Source organism: Pongo abelii, chromosome 20 (assembly GCF_028885655.2).
Source record: "Pongo abelii isolate AG06213 chromosome 20, NHGRI_mPonAbe1-v2.0_pri, whole genome shotgun sequence".
Taxonomy (NCBI): domain Eukaryota; kingdom Metazoa; phylum Chordata; class Mammalia; order Primates; family Hominidae; genus Pongo; species Pongo abelii.
The window spans coordinates 666023-686173 of NC_072005.2; the positions used below are offsets into that span (position 1 = coordinate 666023).

Below are 20151 nucleotides of genomic sequence, written 5' to 3' on the forward strand. Positions count from 1 at the left end.
CAAACCCAAGCTATCCTCACCCAGGGTCTCCGCTGAGGGCTGGCCTCCCTGCCAGGCTGGGCCCACCCCCTGGAGCCCCAGCCCCTAGAAGGGTCAAAGCCCTTCCCATATTCACAGGCCTTACAGTTCACGCCTTGGCTGGGCTCCTAGTCCAGGCTAAGCGTCTACCCGCTGGTTAAGGTCGGTCCTTCCAGGTCCACAGCAGCCTTCACGCGGCCCACCGCCTGCCTGCTCCGCCCCCCTCAGCCCCCTCCCGCGCTCTCACTCCGACCTTGCACCGAGAGGAGGGAATAGGGGGGTTGCCGCTGGGTGAATAGAGGGCGCGTGGGCAGGGGAGGGAGTGGCGAGCGGCTGCCGGAGAGGCGGGAAGGCAAGGACAAGGGCGGGGGGCACGGGCTATAAACGCTTGGCTGCAGCGGCGCCGGCAGAGGAGCCGCCGAGCCCAGCACAGCTGCCTTCTGGACCCTGCGGACTCCAGCCGAGGAGTCCCTTCCTGAGTTCCACAGCTGCAGCCCCCGGGCGGTCGGGCGGAGAGGTCCCCGGGGCGGTGCCAGGGCGCAATCCTGGAGGGCGGCCGGGAGGAGGAGGGGCGCGCGGCCATGCACACCGTGGCTACGTCCGGGCCCAACGCGTCGTGGGGGACACCGGCCAACGCCTCGGACGGCCCAGTCCCTGCGCCGCGGGCCGTGGACGCCTGGCTCGTGCCGCTCTTCTTTGCGGCGCTGATGCTGCTGGGCCTGGTGGGCAACTCGCTGGTCATCTACGTCATCTGCCGCCACAAGCCGATGCGGACCGTGACCAACTTCTACATCGGTGAGCGCGGGCGCTGCGCCGCACCTGCTGCCGTCCCGGGGGCTCCGAGGGCCGAGCGTCCTGGGGTGCCCTCTCGCGGCGCATCGGGGCCCTCTCAGACCCGGCTCCTTCCCCTGCAGGGGTCCCCCCCACCTCGAATCTTTTCCCTGTGGTCCCTGCACCTGAGGCTAGAGGTCGGAAACTCCAGCGCGCGCGGGCCCGGGCGGGCCGGAGGGTGGGGAGTGTGGCACATGGAAACCTCGACCTGGCCACTCGCGGGGCTCGCCCCAGTGCAGCGCGGGCCAATGGCTCGGTGTCAGCTGAACAAAGGGCTGGGGGAGGGGCTGGCTTGGCCCGCGGGCCTTAGTTTGCGACCCCTGGCTCCGGTGGCTCTCTGAGCCTGTTTATGCATTTGTGTCCTGGGGTCCCCTATCGCACACGCCAAATCGGTGGCTGCTGGGCCGGCACCATTGTCACCAGTTTGCAGTTGTGGAAACTGAGGCTTAGAGGGTCGGGGCCTGCTCAGGCTCCCCCAGCCCGGACAGGGCCCAGCAGAACCGATTTCTGCCAGAATGGCCAGGAAATCCGAGCTGGAGGCGTAATGTTTGAGATGTAAGGGGGAATTACTAGAAGGCGCCCCAACTTCTGCCCGAGGAGGCCGGGGGCGCTGGGGGGGCCTCCCTGAGCCATCCTGCTGGTCACTCGGACCAAAGTGGGGGCCAGGGGTCAGGGCCAGGAGCGCTGGGCGGTTCCCGCCGCCAGTGGCCCCCACGCCCAGCGCCCGCGCGTCCCCACCGCAGCCAACCTGGCGGCCACGGACGTGACCTTCCTCCTGTGCTGCGTCCCCTTCACCGCCCTGCTGTACCCGCTGCCCGCCTGGGTGCTGGGCGACTTCATGTGCAAGTTCGTCAACTACATCCAGCAGGTGCGCTCCGGAGCAGGAGGGGAGAGGGCGCACTTGGGGACGGGCGGGGGTGCGCTCCGCAGTGGGAGGGGAGGGGATCGTACGTGGGGACCGGGAGGGGGGTGCGCTGCGGAGCAGGAGGGGAGGGGGCGCACGTGGGGACGGAGGGAGATGCTCTCCGAAGCTGGAGGGGAGGGGGTGCATGGTGGAGCGGGGGAGGGGTGCATTCTGGAGCAGGAGGGGAGGGGTCGCACGTGGGGACGAGGAGAGGGGATGCGCTCCGGAGCGGGGGGCGGGCGCATGTGGGGAGGGGGAGCCCACGTGGGATGGGGGGGCGGACCTTGGGCGGGGCGCGAGGCAACGCATTGGAGAACCAGGGGCTGGGGGGCCCAGCTTGCGGGACGGGGCTGGGCGGTGGTGCAGCCTAGACCTGGAGTGGGGGGCGGGAATGGGGATGGGGGAGGGATGCAGACGGGGACCCGGGTCACTGGTAAGGAAGGGCGACTGAGGCCCTGATGCTTCTTGCCCCGCCTGTCCCTCCATCCCACGCAGCTCCCCGTCTCAGACTCGGGGTATCAGCCGCCCCCCAAGGGCTCCCTCACTTCCCCAATCCTCCTGCCCTCCTCTCCCAGTCTCCCCACCTTCTGTCCCCTCAACCCGCACTGGACACTCCTCCCAGGACACATCCCGTGTATGTGCCTGAGTGTTCGCACACGTAGGGGGATCGGCAGGGCGGGCGGACAGGGCAGGCTCCCAACCGCGCAGGTGTCCACACGCCCGGCTGGCGGCTCCCGCAGGTCTCGGTGCAGGCCACGTGCGCCACTCTGACCGCCATGAGCGTGGACCGCTGGTACGTGACGGTGTTCCCCTTGCGCGCCCTGCACCGCCGCACTCCCCGCCTGGCGCTGGCTGTCAGCCTCAGCATCTGGGTAGGTGAGTACAGCTCAGGAGCCTCACGGGAGAAGGCGGACACGTCCTAGTGCCCTGGGCGCCCGGAGCCACCTGCCGCCTCGGTCCAGCATCTGGAAAATGGCAGCAATAGTTCTGCCTGCCTAGGACCAGCGAGGCTGCAGACGGGGCGCCCGGGCCTTTGCAGGGTGGCTGGGTGAACGCCTCCCGGGGAGGCACGTGGGGGCCGCTGGGGGGCTGCTGGTTCCCGGCGCAGGGTCTTCATCCCGGCTTGTGGCACAGGCTCTGCGGCGGTGTCTGCGCCGGTACTCGCCCTGCACCGCCTGTCACCGGGGCCGCGCGCCTACTGCAGTGAGGCCTTCCCCAGCCGCGCCCTGGAGCGCGCCTTCGCACTGTACAACCTGCTGGCGCTGTACCTGCTGCCGCTGCTCGCCACCTGCGCCTGCTATGGGGCCATGCTGCGCCACCTGGGCCGGGTCGCCGTGCGCCCCGCGCCCGCCGATAGCGCCCTGCAGGTGCTCCGCGTGGGTGGGAGGACAGCAAGGCTGGGCGGGCGGGGAGGCACCGTGGTGGGAGGGGCCGGTGGGGGCATCTGCGCGAGCAGGGACAGCCCAAGGGGTCCAGGAGGGGCGGTGCGAGGGGATGAGCCCAGCCGGGCCCCAGCCTTTCGTCTAATCACCTTCACGGCACCCCCCAGGGGCAGGTGCTGGCCGAGCGCTCGGGCGCCGTGCGGGCCAAGGTCTCGCGGCTGGTGGCGGCCGTGGTCCTGCTCTTCGCCGCCTGCTGGGGCCCCATCCAGCTGTTCCTGGTGCTGCAGGCGCTGGGCCCCGCGGGCTCCTGGCACCCACGCAGCTACGCCGCCTACGCGCTTAAGACATGGGCTCACTGCATGTCCTACAGCAACTCCGCGCTGAACCCGCTGCTTTACGCCTTCCTGGGCTCGCACTTCCGACAGGCCTTCCGCCGCGTCTGCTGCGCGCCGCGCCGCCCCCGCCGGCCCGGACCCTCGGACCCCGCAGCCCCACACACGGAGCTGCACCGCCTGGGGTCTCACCCGGCCCCCGCCAGGGCGCAGAAGCCAGGGAGCAGTGGGCTGGCCGCGCGCCGGCTGTGCGTCCTGGGGGAGGACACTGCCCCTCTCTGAGCGGACCCGGTGGGAATCCGAGCGGCTCCCTCGGGAGCGGGGACTGCTGGAAAAGCGGCTATTCTTCTGTTATTAATATTTTTCTTACTGTCCGAGATCAACTGTGCAAATATTTTGGTCTCTTGTGACGTTCGGTGCAGTTTAGTTATGAAGTCTGCTATTGATATTGAAATTATGATTTCTGTGTTTCCTGAAATTAAACATGTGTCAACACAGGAGTTTGTGGATCATTCCAGAAAGTGTCAGACGTTTTCTCATTGTCTTGTAGTTGACTGTCACTGTGTACGATTCATTCCACTTTTTTTTTTTTTTTGAGACAAGGTCTCATTCTGTCACCCAGGCTGGAGTGCAGTGACGCGATCTCCGCTCACTGCAACCTCTGCCTCCTGGGTTCAAGTGATTCTCCTGCCTCAGCCTCCCAAGTAGCTGGGATTACAGGCGCCGCCACCACGCCCGGCTAATTTTTGTATTTTAATAGAGACGGGGTTTCTCCATGTTGGCCAGGCTGGTCTCGATTTTCCTGACCTTAAGTGATCCCCATGCCTCTGTCTCCCAAAGTGCTGGGATTACAGGCATGAGCCACCGCGCCCGGGGCCTCATCCCACTTTTAGAGAGAACTAAAATGTGAAAACAGACAGTGCAAATGCCCATCAATCAACGAGCAGATAAAGAAAAGGTGGCGTGCGCGCGCACACACATACACACACACACACACACACACACACACACAAGACTACTACTCAGCCATAAAGAGGAATGAAATGGCATTCACACATGGTTGGAGTTGGAGACCACTACTCTAAGTGAAGAAACTGGAATGGGAAACCAAACAGCCTATGTTCTCAGCCTTCTGCCTCAGCCTTCCGAGTAGCTGGGACTACAGGCGCCCGCCATCACGCCCGTCTACTTTTTTGTACATTTAGTAGAGACGGGGTTTCACCGTGTTAGCCAGGATGGTCTCGATCTTCTGACCTCGTGATCCACCCGCCTCGGCGTGAGCGAAACTCATTTTCAGGTGAGACGGCGCCACCTAGCGGCCACCGGCACTGGCCCCGCCCCTAAGAGCCCGCCCCCCGGCCGCAGTCCCGCAGGTGCCCGGCAGATGGCACGCGCGGCCCGCGGAGGTTTCGCTCCTTCTTTTCTCGTCTCCAGAAGTCCCAGAGGTGCCCGGTGCCCAGGGGCGGTGTCGCTCATTCGGATCCCAACCTGGACCCCTGGCTGGAGGTGTCCCCGCTGTGAATTGGGGCAATCAGAGGCACATTATGGATTATCCCGGTCCTAGGCACTTTGCTTTTGAGGGCACCTTCTATGAAAACATTCAAAACAGTAATTTATTCTACAATATTCACCGTTAAAGAAAAAAAGAAGAAAAAGATAGGAACTTTATTCTGCTTCATGTCCTGAAAGAGGGGTAAAAATGATATTTTATATCTGCGTCAGTATAAAGATAGATATAACAGGCTGGATTCATTATATATGATTTTTTTTTTTTTTTTTTGAGATGGAGTTTTGCTCTTGTTGCCCAGGCTGGAGTGCAGTGGCGCGACCTTGGCTCACTGCAACCTGCGCTTCCCAGGTTCAAGGGATTCTCCTGCCTCAGCCTCCCGAGTAGCTAGGATTACAAGGCTGTGCCACCACCACACCGGGCTAATTTTTGTCTTTTTACTAGAGACAGGGTTTCACCATGTTGGCCAGGCTGATCTCAAACTCCCAGCCTCAAGTGATCTGCCGGCCTCCACCTCCCAAAGTGCTGGGATTACAGATGTGAGCCACTGTATTTTATTTTTTGAGACAGTCTTGCTCTGTGGCCCAGACTAGAGTGCAGTGGTGTGATCATGGCTCACTGCAGCCTTGACCTCCTGGGCTCAAGCGATCCTCTTGCCTCGGCCTCCCGAGTAGCTGGGACTACAGGTGTGGCCACCACAATCGGCTAATTTTTGCATTTTTTGTAGAGATGGGGTCTTGTTACGTTGCCCAGGCTGGTCTCAAACTCCTGGGCTCAAGCGATCCTCCTTCCTCAGCTTCCCAAAGTGCTAGGATTACAGTCTTGAGCCATGGTGCACAGCCTTAATTTTTTTATTTTATAAATTTTTTGTGGAGACAGGGTCTATGTTTCCCAGGCTCATCTTGAACACCTAGCCTTAGGCCATCCTCCCGCCTAAGCCTCCCAAAGTCTGGGATTACAGGCGTGAGCTGAGCTCTCTTCTTCTTTTTTTTTTTTTTTTTTTTTTGAGACAGAGTCTCCTCTTTCCCAGGCTCGTGTGCAGTGGTGTGATCTTGGCTCATTGCAACCTCCGCCTCCCAGGTTCAAGCGATTCTCCTGCCTCAGCCTCCTGAGTAGCTGGGATTACAGATGCCTGCCACCATGTCCGGCTAATTTTTTTGTATTTTTAATAGAGGCAGGGTTTTACCATGTTGGCCAGGCTGGTTTCCAACTCCTGACCTCAAGTGATCCGCCTGCCTTGGCCTCCTAAAGTGCTGGGATTAAAGGTGTAAGCCACCAGGTCCAGCCCTAGTTTGGGCTTTTTAACCTGCAGAGCTGTGGGAGCAGGATCTGGGGGGTTTTATGAGGATGCCCCCTACCTGAGTGCAGAGTAGAGAACCGGTCCAGTGACCAGCAGGGGTTGGGGGAGGATCAAGCTGTTTTTGTGTGGGGGAGGTTCCCAAAGCCCCAGGCACCCCCAGGAGATGGTCTGGCTGGGAAACCTTCACAGCTGGGGCTGCTGCACCCCCAAGAGATGGTCTGGCTAGGAAACCTTCAGAGCTAGGGCTGCTGTGTCCCCAGGAGATGGTCTGGCTGGGAAACCTTCAGAGCTGGGGCTGCTGTGCCCCCCCGGTAGATGGTCTGGTTAGGAAATGTTTAAAGCTAGGGCTGCTGTGCCAATGCACAGCTTGAGAAAGAGACTGGGAGAGGTCTGCACTGATCTAAATCCACACTGCTGCCTACCCCCACGGGGCATGAGGGCATCTGGAATATGGTGGAGCCAGCTAGTCTGCGTAGACATTCCCGGCTCCCTCTCTGGGCTAAAAATAGGAGCCCCCTCACTGCAGGCAGCTGCCATCCTGCATCCCCTCACCCCCCTGCGCGGCCCCTTCAGGGGAAGCTGCAGCCAGCTACCCAAATCACAGCTTCCTCCTGGGAAACGGGTAGGGGCTCTACCCTTCCTGCCCTGGGGGTAATTATGCCCCCACCCTGTGCCCTTCCATTTGAACAAAGGGCAGCCTAATCCAGAACAGGATGGTGAAAGGGTTGAATTAACAGTGGCCCATTTTATAGAGGGATAAACGGAGGCACAGACAGGCCCATGCACCTGCCCTCCAGGTGCCTTTTGGGTCTGCTGGCCTCCAGGTGCTCCATCGTAGGTGGGAGGGACTTCCTGCACCTTCAGACGTGACCTGGGTCCTGGCCCTAGAAGGGGGTACTCCCACACCCCTGTATCCCGCTGCAGGGAGTGTCTCTCCAAAGCACCCCCCACCTGGGGCAGGTGTCTCGGGCCTCTCCATCAGAGATAGGGGTGGCAGCTGGGTTTGGTGTTTAATAGCCTTATGGTGGAGGCCTCTCAGACACCTGCCGCCATTAGGCTACACGTGGCCCTGGGGCTGGAAGGCTGGATTCAGGCCTTGGAGTCGGGGGCAGCTCTCCTGCCAGCAGTTTTTTGTTTTGTTTTGTTTTTGAGATGGAGTCTCACTGTGTCGCCCAGGATGGAGTACAGTGGCGCCATCTCGGCTCACTGCGACTTCCACCTCCCGGATTCAAGCGATTCTCCTGCCTCAGCCTCCCAAGTAGCTGGGACTACAGGCGCGCGCCACCATGCCCGGCTGATTTCTCTATTTTTAGTACAGATGGGGTTTCACCTTGTTGGCCGGGCTGGTCTCGAACTCCTGACATCTGATGATCCGCCCACCTCCGCCTCCCAAAGTGTTAAGATTACAGGCATGAGCCACCGCGCCGCCCCGGTTGCAGTTTTGTGGAAGGAGGAGGTACAACTAGGTGGAAGGACAGAAAAAGTTGCAATGCCGTGTGCTAGTTTAGGGGAAGAGGAGGGAGGCGCCTACGACCCCGCCCCCAACACTCAGGACCGGGGACCCGAGCCCGCCAGAGACCCTCCACAAGTGAGGGTCCCCCCGGGTGGCCCCTGCCCGCCCTCCAGGCTCCCCCGGGGCTCACATCCGGGCTGGAGCCCGGGCCCCTGCGCTTAGCCCCCTGGGGTCGCTTCCCGCGCACACAGCTCCCTGCAGAGCACGCGTCCCCCTCCCGACCGCCTTCCTTGCACCCCGCTCGGTGCCTCAGTTTCCTGCTCTGCGCAGTGGCAACAAGAATGTTGCCCACTACAGAGAGGAGTGAGGGCTGGGGACGTGCAGGGACCTCCCCGGAGAGAGGCGCGGGGCACGTGGTTGGGCAAGCGAACGCTCAGACCGTGTAAGTCATCACCACCTTCACGGTGGGTGGGGGGAAGCCGAGCTCCCGACGCTGGTGACAGCCGGGCCGGGCAGGGTCGTCCTGGTTTCACAAAGGGGCTCCGGGTCCCCGCGCGCACCTCCCCACGCCCGCGCCGAGCCCCCGTCTGCAGCCCGTCCCTCCCCAGAGGGAGGCCGGCGGAACCCTGGCTCCCTCCCTCCGACGCCGCCCGCCCAGCTCTGCACCGGGTCTTTCAAGCCCATTTCTCAGACTGGGAAACGGCGGCTCCGGAGAGTGAAGTCACTTTCTCAGGGTCTCTCCATCTAAGGGGCAAAGGTGAAACTCCGAGTCCACGAGGCCCAACCTAGGTGCTCCGTAAGAAGGGAAGAGTCCTGGTCCCGGATCCGGCTCCGATGCCCCCCAGCCCGCCCGGGCGGAGCCCCAGTCAGTCCCCTCTTCCTCTCCCGGGGCGCTCCCGCCCCAGCCCCTGCCCCCGGCACCCTCTGCGCTTGGGGCCGCGTCGCGCACTTTGCCCAGCGTCCCTAGGCCGGGGGCGGGGCCTCCCGCGGCGCTGTTCCCGTTCCCGTTTATTATTTATTATCCTTTAAAGGGGCCGCGACCTGAAAATTTCCGTCCACTCTGCCCTGCTCCCCAGCGCCCCCGGGCTGGTTGCGCGTCGTCAGACCGCGGGAGTGGGGCGAGGGGGCGTCCGGGGAAAAGTGGGGAGCCCTGGCGAGCCCCTCCCGCGCCCGGGCCGCGGCGCTGAATCACCGGCCAGGTATTTGCATCCGAGAGCGACTCGTCCCCTGGTGATTTGTCTGGGGGTGGGGGAGGGGCGGGGCGGGGGCCGGCCGCGCGCGGGGCGCCTCTTACCAATCGGGCGGAGGGGTGTAGACGCGGACGCGGCTGGCGGCTCGGTGAGTCGGCGCGCGGCACAGCCCCGTGGGTCGGGGGCCGGGAGCCAGCGGCGCGCACCGGCGGCTGGAGGCCAGGCGGGCCCGGACAGGCCGACCCCAGGCGCGGGGCGCGCGCCCCCCTACGAGCCGCCCTGCGCGGTAAGGCTGGGGGGCGCGCTGGCCGTTCCCAGCGCGGGTTCCGGTGCCGGGGTGGGCGCAGTGCGTCCTGGAAGCCAAAGAAGGGGGTCCCCAAAGTTGGGCGGTGATGTTGGTGGGGGTCCCGGGCTGGGAAGGCGGCCCTGGCGGGCTGGGGTTCGGGGAGTTTTCTCTGCGCCCCGCTTGGAGACTTCACTCCTCACTGGATCAATCGCTCAGGGGCGAGCAGGGGCGATCGGGGGTCGCGACTGCGCGCCCCCCCCCCGGCGGAAGGAAATGGTCTCTGCGCGCGCGCGGGGGGCTACACCCCGATATTTTATTTCATTTTTTTATTCTTTCTCCCCGAAATCAGGGGTTTATTCGGGAGCCCAGAGAGGAGGGAGGGTAGTTCCCGGCGAACCTCCCCAGCCAGGCTGGTTTATTTATAAAGTGTCCGCTCTAGCACAGAGAGGGGCCCCCGGAGGAGACACCGCGGCCCCCGCGCGCCGGGGTGGGTTGGGCCCGGGCGCCCGGTTCCTCGGCTGGGATACCCAGGAAGAGCCCCCTGACCCGTTTCAGGGCCCCCCAGACACAAAAGCGGGCGCAGGAAGCGCTGGGAGCGCGCGTTTGTCAACTCCAACGTTCGGCGCCGACCCCAGGCGGCGGGTTCAATTATCTTCCGTTTTTAGGCGCTCGGGCTGGAGGGGTTCCCCCCCCCATGCAAATCGGCCGCTTTCCAAGAAGCCTTTGAAATCCGGACCAGGGTTTCTGTCTTCTTGTTTCTTCTCCTTCTTGAGTTTTTTTCTCACTTCCTCCAGGCCCCCCTAACACAGGACTTTCTTAGCCCCCTCCCCAGCTTTCTGCCCCGCCCCTCCCCCTCCTCTTCCCTTCGTGGAGTGAGGGGCCCCTTTCGCCACCCGCGGGCCCGGGGCCTTGCACAACTCTTTAAATAACCATGTTTTGCAAGGCCCGGGCAGAGCGGGTGACCTCTCTCCGGAGGCCTGGGGGGAGGAGGGTGTGGCCCAGGATCCCTCCGCCCCCCACCCCTGCCTGGTCCAACGACCACCCAGCGCCCCGTCCCAGCCTCTCCCTTGGGGCTGTCATAAAATGGGGGTGGGGGTCGAGGACAAAGGGCTCTTGGGGGGAGGGGTCTGAAGGGGGTGGGCGTTGCCAGTTTAGGGTTAATGGCGGCGATGTGGGGGCACCCAGCCCTGACCTAGGGGGGAATCTGGGATCCCCACCTGCCCCCTCCACCGGCCCCAACGTGGAGGTCTGTCCTGCTCCCCTCCCCCACCCGGCGACCCGGAAGGGTCATTAAACCCAGCAGGGCTCGGAGCGGGCTGGTGGGGGGAGTGGCTTCCTTTGGCCTCTTCCTTCTGTGCCCCCAAAGAGGGGGGGCTTTGCTTGGAGCTCTTCCGTGGGGGGGGCCTGGTCTTGAAGTTGTCGCAGGTGGGGGAGGGGCGACAGACCCGACCAGACCCTGAGTCAGAAATGCCCCCTCAGCACTTTCTTGGGTTGGGTGGGTGGGGGATGACCGCCAGCCTGGGGATGGGGGGCTGGGTGCCGCCCTGGTGGCCTCCAGACCACCAGGCTCTCCTGGTCACAACCCAGCACTATGGCCCTGAGGTCTTTGTGACTTGGGACCTCTGTCCCCACAACAGATGGAACAGAGGCTATTTTGGAACGTGCCCTCCTCGCTTTCTCCCAGGGGCCACCCACCTGCCCCCCACTGCCTGTTCACCCATGGGGCAGAAAGACTCAGGGGTCTGGGTAAAGGGTGTCTGGGGCAGAGGGGCCGCAGGGCTCTCCTGTCCGGTGACTGGTGAGGCTTGGGGTGGTCTGCTGTGCAACACTGACCTGGGTGGGGTAGGGTCACAGGAGGGATCTGAGTCCCAGGGGCCCCTGCCTCCTCGTCTCTCCAGGCCCTGTCTGCCCAGGAGCTGTGTATGAGTCTTGGGGGCTCCTTTGCCAGGGTAAGGGTTGGGGGCGGCCTCCTGGGCCCAGCTGCCTCTCGGGAGGGTGGAGCTTTGCCCCTCCACTGTCCCCATGATGTGCCTTCCCTCTGGGGTGTCACTCCAGGCCTGTTGGGTTCTGCCCGGCCTGTTTTATTGGCGGCCTGGGCGGGTGGAGGTGTGGCCTGGGCTAGGGGGTGGCTCGGGTGGGACCCAGGCCCCAGGAGTCTCTGTTCCTCACCCAGGCCATTAGGACTGGCCCTGGGTGGAAGGGACTCTAGGCTGGGTGAGTGTGTTGCCGTCCGAGACATCTGGCCTACTCGGGATCCCAGAGGACTGGGAAACTCCAGACCCCTGTTGCCCTGCGGAGATTGTGGGGTCTGCGTGGGAGGCTCTGTGGTCACCCAGACCTGGATTCAAACCCCAGCCCCATGTGTCCAAGCAGAGGATCCCTGAGCCTCAGTTGTCCTCAACCATGGAATGGGACCGCCCGGGTGCCCCCTTCTCTGACACCTGTTGGTGCTCACCTTAACCTCCTGAACTCGATTCGTCCCTCCTTGAGTGCCATGGGGAGGGTACTGTTATCCACACTGTTTTGCAGGTGGGGAACCTGAGGCCCAGAGAAGTTGTGGCTTGGGAGTTGCTGTTGAGTTATGTGATGGGGGGAGGGTTAGCCCCGGGCCCGTATACAACAGGCGCTCAATCTCAGCCAGCCACCGTCTCTGTCTGCCTGAGATGGGAGGATACCTAGATACCTGGAGGCCAGGCTGGGCTGCTTCAACAGGGACTCAGGCAGCAACTGGAACTTAGAACCCACCTGACTGGGGCCCGGAGCCCGCTGGCCAATCACAGGCCAGGAACGCCCATTCCCCCACCCTGCTTATGAAGCAATAATCCAAGATCTCCTGGGGCAGACAGTCTGGCCACAGCGTGTTTCTCTGTGGCCCAGTGCGGGGCGACCTTGCTACCCAGGCCCATAGTAGGCTGTATGTGAAGAGCCTGCGCCTCTGCCTCCAAGAAGGCCTCCAGGTCTGCATCCTGCATGAGATGGACATGAGAGCTGATCCCCGGGGCCTTCATGGGGAAGGAGGGGGCCTGAGGAGCTCAGGCCTGCTCTGACTGTCCCTTTTTTCCCCCTCAGGTTTCTGCAAATGCGTGAATGAGCCGGATGCCAGCCTCTGTCCCCTGGAGCCCAGCGTGAGGAAGAGGCATGCCCCATCAGGCTTCAGCTTGAGCCCGGCGGCCCCCGCCCCCGCCCCCTGCCACCCTGCACTGCCCCGGCTCCCCCGCGGCCCCCACGCTGCAGTGCGGCCGGGCCCCCTCCCCGCAGGGGCCGCCCCCGCCGCCCACCCCTAGCGCCCGTGGTGGTGGTGGTGGTGGTGGTGGTGGCCCGGGCCGCAGGGCTATGAAGCTACAGGCCGTGATGGAGACGCTCTTGCAGCGGCAGCAGCGGGCACGCCAGGAGCTGGAGGCCCGACAGCAGCTGCCCCCCGATCCCCCTGCTGCACCCCCCGGCCGGGCCCGGGCTGCCCCCGACGAGGACAGAGAGCCCGAGAGTGCCCGGATGCAGCGGGCTCAGATGGCCGCACTCGCAGCCATGCGTGCTGCAGCTGCGGGCCTGGGACACCCTGCCAGCCCTGGTGGCTCTGAGGATGGGCCCCCAGGCTCGGAGGAGGAGGACGCGGCCCGGGAGGGGACACCGGGCTCGCCCGGCCGAGGCAGAGAAGGGCCAGGAGAGGAGCACTTTGAGGACGTGGCCTCCGACGAGGACATGTGAGTTGGGGTCTGGGGCAGGGCCTTCTGGGGGCTGTTACTGGCTCTGAGTGTCACTCTGCTCATCTGCAGAATGGGAGTAAGGGTCTGGTCGCGGGATCTCCTTCCTGTAATTCCAGCAGTTTGAGAGGCCGACGTGGGAGGATCATGTGGGCCCAGGGGTTGGAGACCAGCCTGGGCAACATAGCAAGACCCCATCTCTGCAAAAAATTAAAAAATTAGCCAGGCATGGTGGTGCACCTGTGGTCCCAGCTACTGGGGAGGCTGAGGCAGGAGGATCCCTTGAGAACAGAAGTTGAGTTGTGATTGTGCCACTGCACTCCAGCCTGGATGACAGAGACAGACCCAGTCTCAAAATAAAAATGGTTTTTTTAGCTGGGTGCTGTGGCTCATGCCCATAATCCCAGCACTTTGGGAGGTCGAGGTGGGTGGATCTCCTGAGGTCAGGAGCTCAAGACCAGCCCGGCCAACATGGTGAAACCCCATCTCTACTAAAAATACAAAAATTAGCCGGGCATGGTGGCAGAAGCCTGTAATCCCAGCTACTCGGGAGGCTGAGGCAGGAGAATTGCTTGAACCTGGGAGGTGAAGATTGCAGTGAGCCAAGAATGTGGGTTTTTTTTTTTTTTTTTAGACAGTCTTGCTTTTTTCGCCCAGGCTGGAGTGCAGTGGCACGATCTCAGCTCACTACAACCTCTGCCTCCCGGGTTCACGCCATTCTCCTGCCTCAGCCTCCCGAGTAGCTGGGACTACAGGCGCCCGCCACCACGCCTGGCTAATTTTTTGTATTTTTTAGTAGAGACAGGGTTTCACCATGTTAGCCAAGATAGTCTCGATCTCCTGACCTCATGATCTGCCTGCCTCGGCCTCCCAAAGCGCTGGGATTACAGGCGTGAGCCACCGCACCCGGCCAACTTTGTTTCATCTTAGTTAACTTAAAGCAACCTAGCCACCGATGGCTACAGCAGATTCAGCGGCAGGGGCAGATAAAATCTGCAGCCGGCCGGACCCGCATAGCGTGTGGGTGTCCCCAGGGCTGGCTGAGGGCTCACTTGCTGTGGGACCCTGGCTTCCAGGAACCCGCATCTTCCTGGGAGGACCTGAGCAAGCAAAGATGCCGGGCGCGGTGGCTCACGCCTGTAATCCTAGCACTTTGGGAGGCTGAGGTGGGAGGATTGCTTGAGCCCAGGAGTTCAAGACCAGCCTGGGCAACATAGTGAGACCCCATTTCTACAAAAAGTACAAAAATTAGTTGGGTGTTGTGGCATGCATCTGTGGTCCCAGATACTCGAGAGGCCGAGGCAGGAGGACTGCTTGAGCTCAGGAGGTCAAGACTGCAGTGAGCTGTGATCACACCACTGCACTCCAGCCTGGGCAACAGAGAAGACCCTGTCTCAAAAGACAAAACTGGCCGGGTGTGGTAGCTCATGCCTGTAATCCCAGCTACTCAGGAGGCTGAGGCAGGAGACTCGCTTGAACCTGGGAGGTGGAGGTTGCAGTGAGCCAAGATTGTGTCTTTGCACTGCAGCCTGGGCAACAAAGTGAGACTCTGTCTCAAAAAAAAAAAAAAAAAACCACCAAACAAAATCTGGCAAAGAAGCAGGTGATACCAGGTTGTACAAACAGCTGCCAAAGGCCGGGCGTGGTGGCTCAAGCCTGTAATCCCAGCACTTTGGGAAGCCGAGGCGGGCAGATCATGAGATCAGGAGATCGAGACCATCCTGGCTAACACGGTGAAACCCCGTCTCTACTAAAAATACAAAAAAATTAGCCAGGTGTGGTGGCGGGCGCCTGTAGTCCCAGCTACTCGGGAGGCTGAGGCAGGAGAATGGCGTGAACCCGGGAGGCGGAGTTTGCAGTGAGCCAAGATTGCGCCATTGCATTCCAGCCTGGGTGACAGAGCAAGACTCTGTCTCAAAAAAAAACAAGAAAAAAACGGCTGCCAAGAAAGTCTAGGAGGGTGCCGTGGAGGGGCAGTGGCGAGGGTGGGGCGGATTTCAGATGGCGGTGGGAGAATTCTCCCTGCGGAGGGAAGGGGAGGTGGAGCTGGGACAGCATGCATGGTGCAGGAACCAGCCTGCCGTAATGATTCCCTTTTTTTTTTTCCAAGAGAGTCTTGCTCTGTGGCCCAGGCTGGAGTGCAGTGGTGCCATCATAGCTCACTACAGCCTCCACCTCCTGGGCTCAAGGGATCTTCCCGCCTTGGCCTCCCAGAGTGCTGCAGGGATTGATTATAGGTGTGCGCCACCGTGCCTGCCTGCGTGATGCTTTTCAAGGCCCCAGAATTCACGCTGTAGGGACAGCTTGTGCTGTTCTGGGCTAATTGGGAACAAAATGGGCGTCACGGGTGCCCCACGCAGGCTGTGCTCATGGGCGCTCTCTGTAGCCTGAGCTGGCGGCGGTCGGCTCTTCCTATTTCCAGAGAGGGAAACTGAGGCTAGGTGGGGAGCGGGTCTTTCCTTGGGCTGGGACAAGCCAGCACCTTCTCCCCTGACTCCTGCCCTCTGCTCACCCCAGGAAGCCCAAATGGGAGGAGGAGGAGATGGAGGAAGACCTCGGGGAGGATGAGGAGGAGGAGGAGGAGGATTACGAGGATGAGGAGGAGGAGGAGGACGAGGAGGGGCTGGGCCCCCCAGGCCCTGCCAGCTTGGGCACCACGGCACTGTTCCCCCGAAAGGCCCAGCCACCCCAGGCCTTCCGCGGCGATGGCGTTCCCAGGGTGCTGGGGGGCCAGGAGCGGCCGGGGCCTGGCCCTGCCCACCCCGGAGGGGCCGCCCACGTAGCTCCGCAGCTGCAGCCGCCTGACCACGGGGACTGGACTTATGAGGAGCAGTTTAAGCAGGTGAGTGGGCGCGTCCCGCGTGGCGGCCGAGGCACCTGCTCCCGGGCCAGTGGGGCCCTTTGAAGGCCCACGTTGCGCAGGGTGTGTGCTGAGCCGGGCGTCGAGTTGAGAGCTGGGAGTTCCTGCGGTAGCTGTGCTTCCTGTGCTTCCCTCCTGGGTGTGGGCTCGACCAGTTGGCTGTTCGTTGCTTTGACGTGGGATGTGTGAGGAGCACCCGGCCGGGTAGGAGAAACCTGGGGGGCTCCACGGCCCCCATATCGGAGGTGATGGGGCAGAGATGGAAAGGCGGGTCTGAGAGGGAGAGGCTGGCGCTGGCCCGAGCTGGGCGTGGGCTGGAGGAACCAGGCCTGCGGGCGATGCGGGCAGAGAGGCCGGGGCCTTGGTGACGCAGTGACTTGGCCTCCTCTGTCCCCTGGCATCTGTGGAGAGCCATGGGGGGTTGCGCGCTGCAGCTGGCAGCCTAGGGGATGTGGGGGTGGTTCAGGTGTGGCTGCAGGAGACGCAGGAGCCAGGGCCTGTGAGGCTCCGAGTGGGCGGTTAAGGCCGGGCCTGCAGGGGGGTCTCAGGGACCCCAGGCTGAAGGAGGAAGTAGGGGCCGCCCCAGCCTTTCCCCGCAGGCGGCCAGGCCAGAGGAAGTGGCCGGGCGGGGGATGCTTTGAAGTTGGGCCGTGCTGGGCCGGGCAGATGGAAACCAGATGGTGGCCAGGCTCACATTCCAGCCCTCGGCCAGCTGGGCTCTGCCTCGACCTCTGGGCGCGGCTGGGGGGAGCCACCTCCTTGCCCGGGGCTGGAGCTGCTCTGGGCTCCCGCAGGGAGGTGGATGATGGACACGCTGGGACATGCCTGCCTCGGGGCAGCCCCTTCGGCCCTGGGCTTCCAGAATCCGCTCTGAGGAGCCTCCTAGGAGGGGCCAAGGCACGGACACCCAGTGGGGCCTCCCCCGGGGCTCCTGACTCCAGGGGTGCCTGGTAGCTTAAGGGGCGGCCCTAACCCCAGCAGCCCTCGAGAGACTTAAGGTTGGGCTGCCTGGAAACTCACAAATAGTAAAGAGCTGAAAGCCAGACACGCTGTGGGAGAATGTCCAGGGCAGCGGCAGGGACTCGGGATGGGGGGGATGCGTCTTGCTGATTCCACCCTGTTCCGTGACTCAGTTTCCCTCTCCTGCAGAAGGGGATGCTCCACGGGCCACGCCGCCGCGGGTCCCATTTTGCCAGTGAGAAAACAGAGGCTCAGCGTTGGGAGAAGGGGCCTTGTGATCTTTTCTGGGTTTAAGATGATACAGATAAGCATGTTGAGAGTGGATTCTCTTTAATTTCATTAATTTAATATTCACCCAATTAATTTCATTAATTCACCCATCTGGGTTTAAGATGATACAGATGAGCATGTTGAGAGTGGATTCTCTTTAATTTCATTAATTTAATTCACCCAATTAATTTAATATTCACCCAATGTCCGCTGTCTGCCCGGGACTCAGCCCGCAGGGAGCCCTGGGCTGGACGGGCGGGCAGGAGCCGAATAGAGACCTCCATCCCCACAGGGTTATAGCCAAGCCGAGAGGGAGGGTCAAGGCCCCCCATTCAGTCAGTCCTTTGGGGGTCAGAGGTGGATGGGACCCCCTGACCCTGGACACACGCCCCGCCCAGACAGCCCCGGCCTCCAAGGCCCAAAGCCGATGGGGGAGTTTTGGGGTGACTGGCCCAGATCAGGCAGAGATGAGGGGCCAGGCGCCCTGACCCCACAGCCCACAGCGTGTCTGGAACGAAGGCAGGAGGCAGAAGCCACTGGCCGCCACTGTCCACCTTGTCTGGGCGACCGTGGGTCAGGGTCGTAGGTGCCATGCAGCGTTTTTCTCCAGTGGGAAGCCGAGATGGGGAAACTGAGGCCAGAGCAGGGAGGGGGTCACTGTGTCATCGGCAGCCTCAGGTATTCCTGGAGCTCCTGCCGCCCTGCGCCTGCCCCCTGGGTGTACCGGGCAGTGCAGAGGCCCTGAGGTGGACTAAAGCTCGGCTTGTGCGTAGGGGCCGGGTGCCGCCTCTGGGCTGGTCTTGTGTGTAGGGGCCGGTGCCGCCTCTGGGCTGGTCTTGTGTGTAGGGGCCGGTGCCGCCTCTGGGCTGGGTCTTGTGTGTAGGGGCCGGGTGCCGCCTCTGGGCTGGTCTTGTGTGTAGGGGCCGGGTGCCGCCTCTGGGCTGGTCTTGTGTGTAGGGGCCGGTGCCGCCTCTGGGCTGGTCTTGTGTGTAGGGGCCAGGTGCCGCCTCTGGGTTGGGTCTTGTGTGTAGGGACCAGGTGCCGCCTCTGGGCTGGTCTTGTGTGTAGGGACCGGTGCTGCCTCTGGGCTGGGTCTTGTGTGTAGGGGCCGGGTGCCGCCTCTGGGTCTTGCAGGAGATGGGACTGGAACTCTGAGAAGATGGGGGCCTAGGGATGGTCGTGGCAGCGGGGGTTGGGGGAGGCCCCCACGCTGCAGTCCTGTGATTTTTTTTTTTTTTCTCTAGAGAAGGGCTTTTGCTGTGTTGCTCAGGTTGGTCTCAAACTCCTGGGCTCAAGTGATCTGCCTAACTTAGCCTCCCAAAGTGCTGGGATTACAGGCCTGAGCCACGGTGCCCGGCCAGTCCTGGGATCTTATCCTGGGCTGTTCGTGGCAGGTCCGGCCGCCGATGCCGCTGCCCGCCAAGCTGGCCAGACACCTGTGTTCCCAGAGTCAACAGTGGCCTGGGCCCAACCGGCCCAGTCAGCGTTACCCCCCCCACCCCCGCTGGGGCCCCTGTTGACTCTGGCACCTGCCCCACCCCCTTCCTGGCACGTGGCAGGCCTGGCCCGCCGGCCGGCCGCTTGGCACCGTCTCTGCCTCTTCCTCCCGGGTCCTGGCAGGGCTCGGGGCTAACTTCCGCCTGCAAATCCTCGACAGCTGTGAAATTCTGCTGTCAGCTGCAGGTCTGGTGGGTGGCCAGGCCGCAGGGGGGGCCGGGCGCAGCAGGCTCAGGGCCACGGGTTCTTTCCGTGGACACCTGGAACCTTGCTGCCTGGGGCCTGGGGACGTGCAGTTTTGGAGGCCAGCACGTGTCGGGCAGTGATTAGGATCTCCGCCTCCTGATGTCTGACGTAGCCTCCTGGTGGCCTCCTGTCACCCACACAGCAGGCCTGGGTTCTAGAAAGCGGCCACAGTAGGATTTTATTGGATTATTATTATTATTTTTGAGGCAGGGTCTTATTCTGTCAGGTAGGCTGGAGTGTAGTGGTGCTGTCCTCACTCACTGCAGCCTCGGTCTCCTGGGTTCAAGCGATCCTCCTGAGTAGCTGTGAGTACAGACGGGCGCCACCAAACTCAGCTAATTTTTGTAGAGATGGGGTCTTGCTATGTTGCCCAGGCTGGTCTAGAACTCCTGGGCTCAGGTGATCCACCCTCCTTGGCCTCCCACAGTGCTGGGATTACAGGCGTGGGCCACTGCACCCCACCACAGTAGGGTTTTATTTATTTATTTATTTATTTTTTTTTTGAGATGGAGTCTCGCTCTGTCGCCCAGGCTGCAGTGCAGTGGCGCGATCTCGGCTCGCTGCAAACTCCGCCTCCCGGGTTCATGCCATTCTCCTGCCTCAGCCTCCCGAGTAGCTGGGACTACAGGTGCCCGCCACCACGCCTGGCTAATTTTTTGTATTTTTTGTAGAGACGGGGTTTCACCGTGTTAGCCAGGACGGTCTCGATCTCCTGACCTCGTGATCCACCCGCCTCGGCCTCCCAAAGTGCTGCGATTAGAGGCGTGAGCCACCGCGCCCGTCCTGTGATGGGATTTTAAACACACAGGCCGTTAATCACAGATCTTCAGCTGCTTAAGGATTTGAACCTTTAGTCTCAACAACTCTAATAAGTGTTGAATGAATTTGAGATGAATCTTAAAAAACAGCTTTATTGGGCTATAATTCATATGCCATACAATTCACTGTTTTAATTGTATGGTCGGGCCGGGCACAGTGGCTCACACCTGTAATCCCAGCACTGTGGGAGGCCGAGATGGGTAGATCGCCTGAGCCCCCAGAAGTTCTAGACCAGCCTGGGCAGTATAGCAAGACCCCGTCTCTACAAAAATTAGCTGAGTGTGGTGGCGGGCACCTGTAGTCCCAGCTACTTGGGACTCCGAGGTGGGAGGATCCCTTGAGCCCAGGAGGACAAGGCTGCAGTGAGCTGTGATCGCGCCACCACACTTCAGCTTGGTGACAGAGCGAGACCCTGTCTCTTAAAAAAATAAGAAGGATAGGGTGGGCACAATGGCTCACGCCTGCAATCCCAGCACTTTGGGAGGCCGAGGCGGGCGGATCTCGAGGTCAGGAGATCGAGACCATCCTGGCTAACACAGTGAAACCCCGTCTCTACTAAAAATATAAAAAATTAGCCAGGCGTGGTGGCGGGCAC

General features: G+C 62.1%; 2 protein-coding genes and 1 long non-coding RNA gene across 9 annotated transcripts in view; 2 read left to right on the forward strand and 1 right to left on the reverse strand.

Annotated features, from left to right (window-relative positions):
• LOC134760677 (uncharacterized) overlaps window positions 1-20151 on the reverse strand; it is a 129340-nt gene that overhangs the window by 23094 nt on the left and 86095 nt on the right. The gene's annotated exons all lie outside the window — the stretch shown is intronic.
• Window positions 353-3973, forward strand: KISS1R (KISS1 receptor). The gene is made up of 5 exons (XM_024237935.2): window positions 353-813; window positions 1593-1717; window positions 2494-2629; window positions 2888-3120; window positions 3303-3973. The coding sequence occupies exons 1-5, from the start codon at window positions 600-602 to the stop codon at window positions 3747-3749; spliced, it is 1155 nt and encodes a 384-aa protein (XP_024093703.2). The 5' UTR covers window positions 353-599; the 3' UTR covers window positions 3750-3973.
• ARID3A (AT-rich interaction domain 3A) overlaps window positions 8754-20151 on the forward strand; it is a 47068-nt gene continuing 35670 nt past the window's right edge. For 2 of the 7 annotated variants that reach the window (XM_063719239.1, XM_024238186.3), the window contains exons 1-3: window positions 8756-8926; window positions 12273-12904; window positions 15422-15746. In XM_063719239.1, the coding sequence (XP_063575309.1) occupies window positions 12537-12904; window positions 15422-15746 (693 nt within the window). In that variant the 5' untranslated portion in view covers window positions 8756-8926; window positions 12273-12536. The other 5 variants (XM_063719240.1, XM_024238184.3, XM_024238183.3 and 2 more) reach the window with 5 other exon arrangements.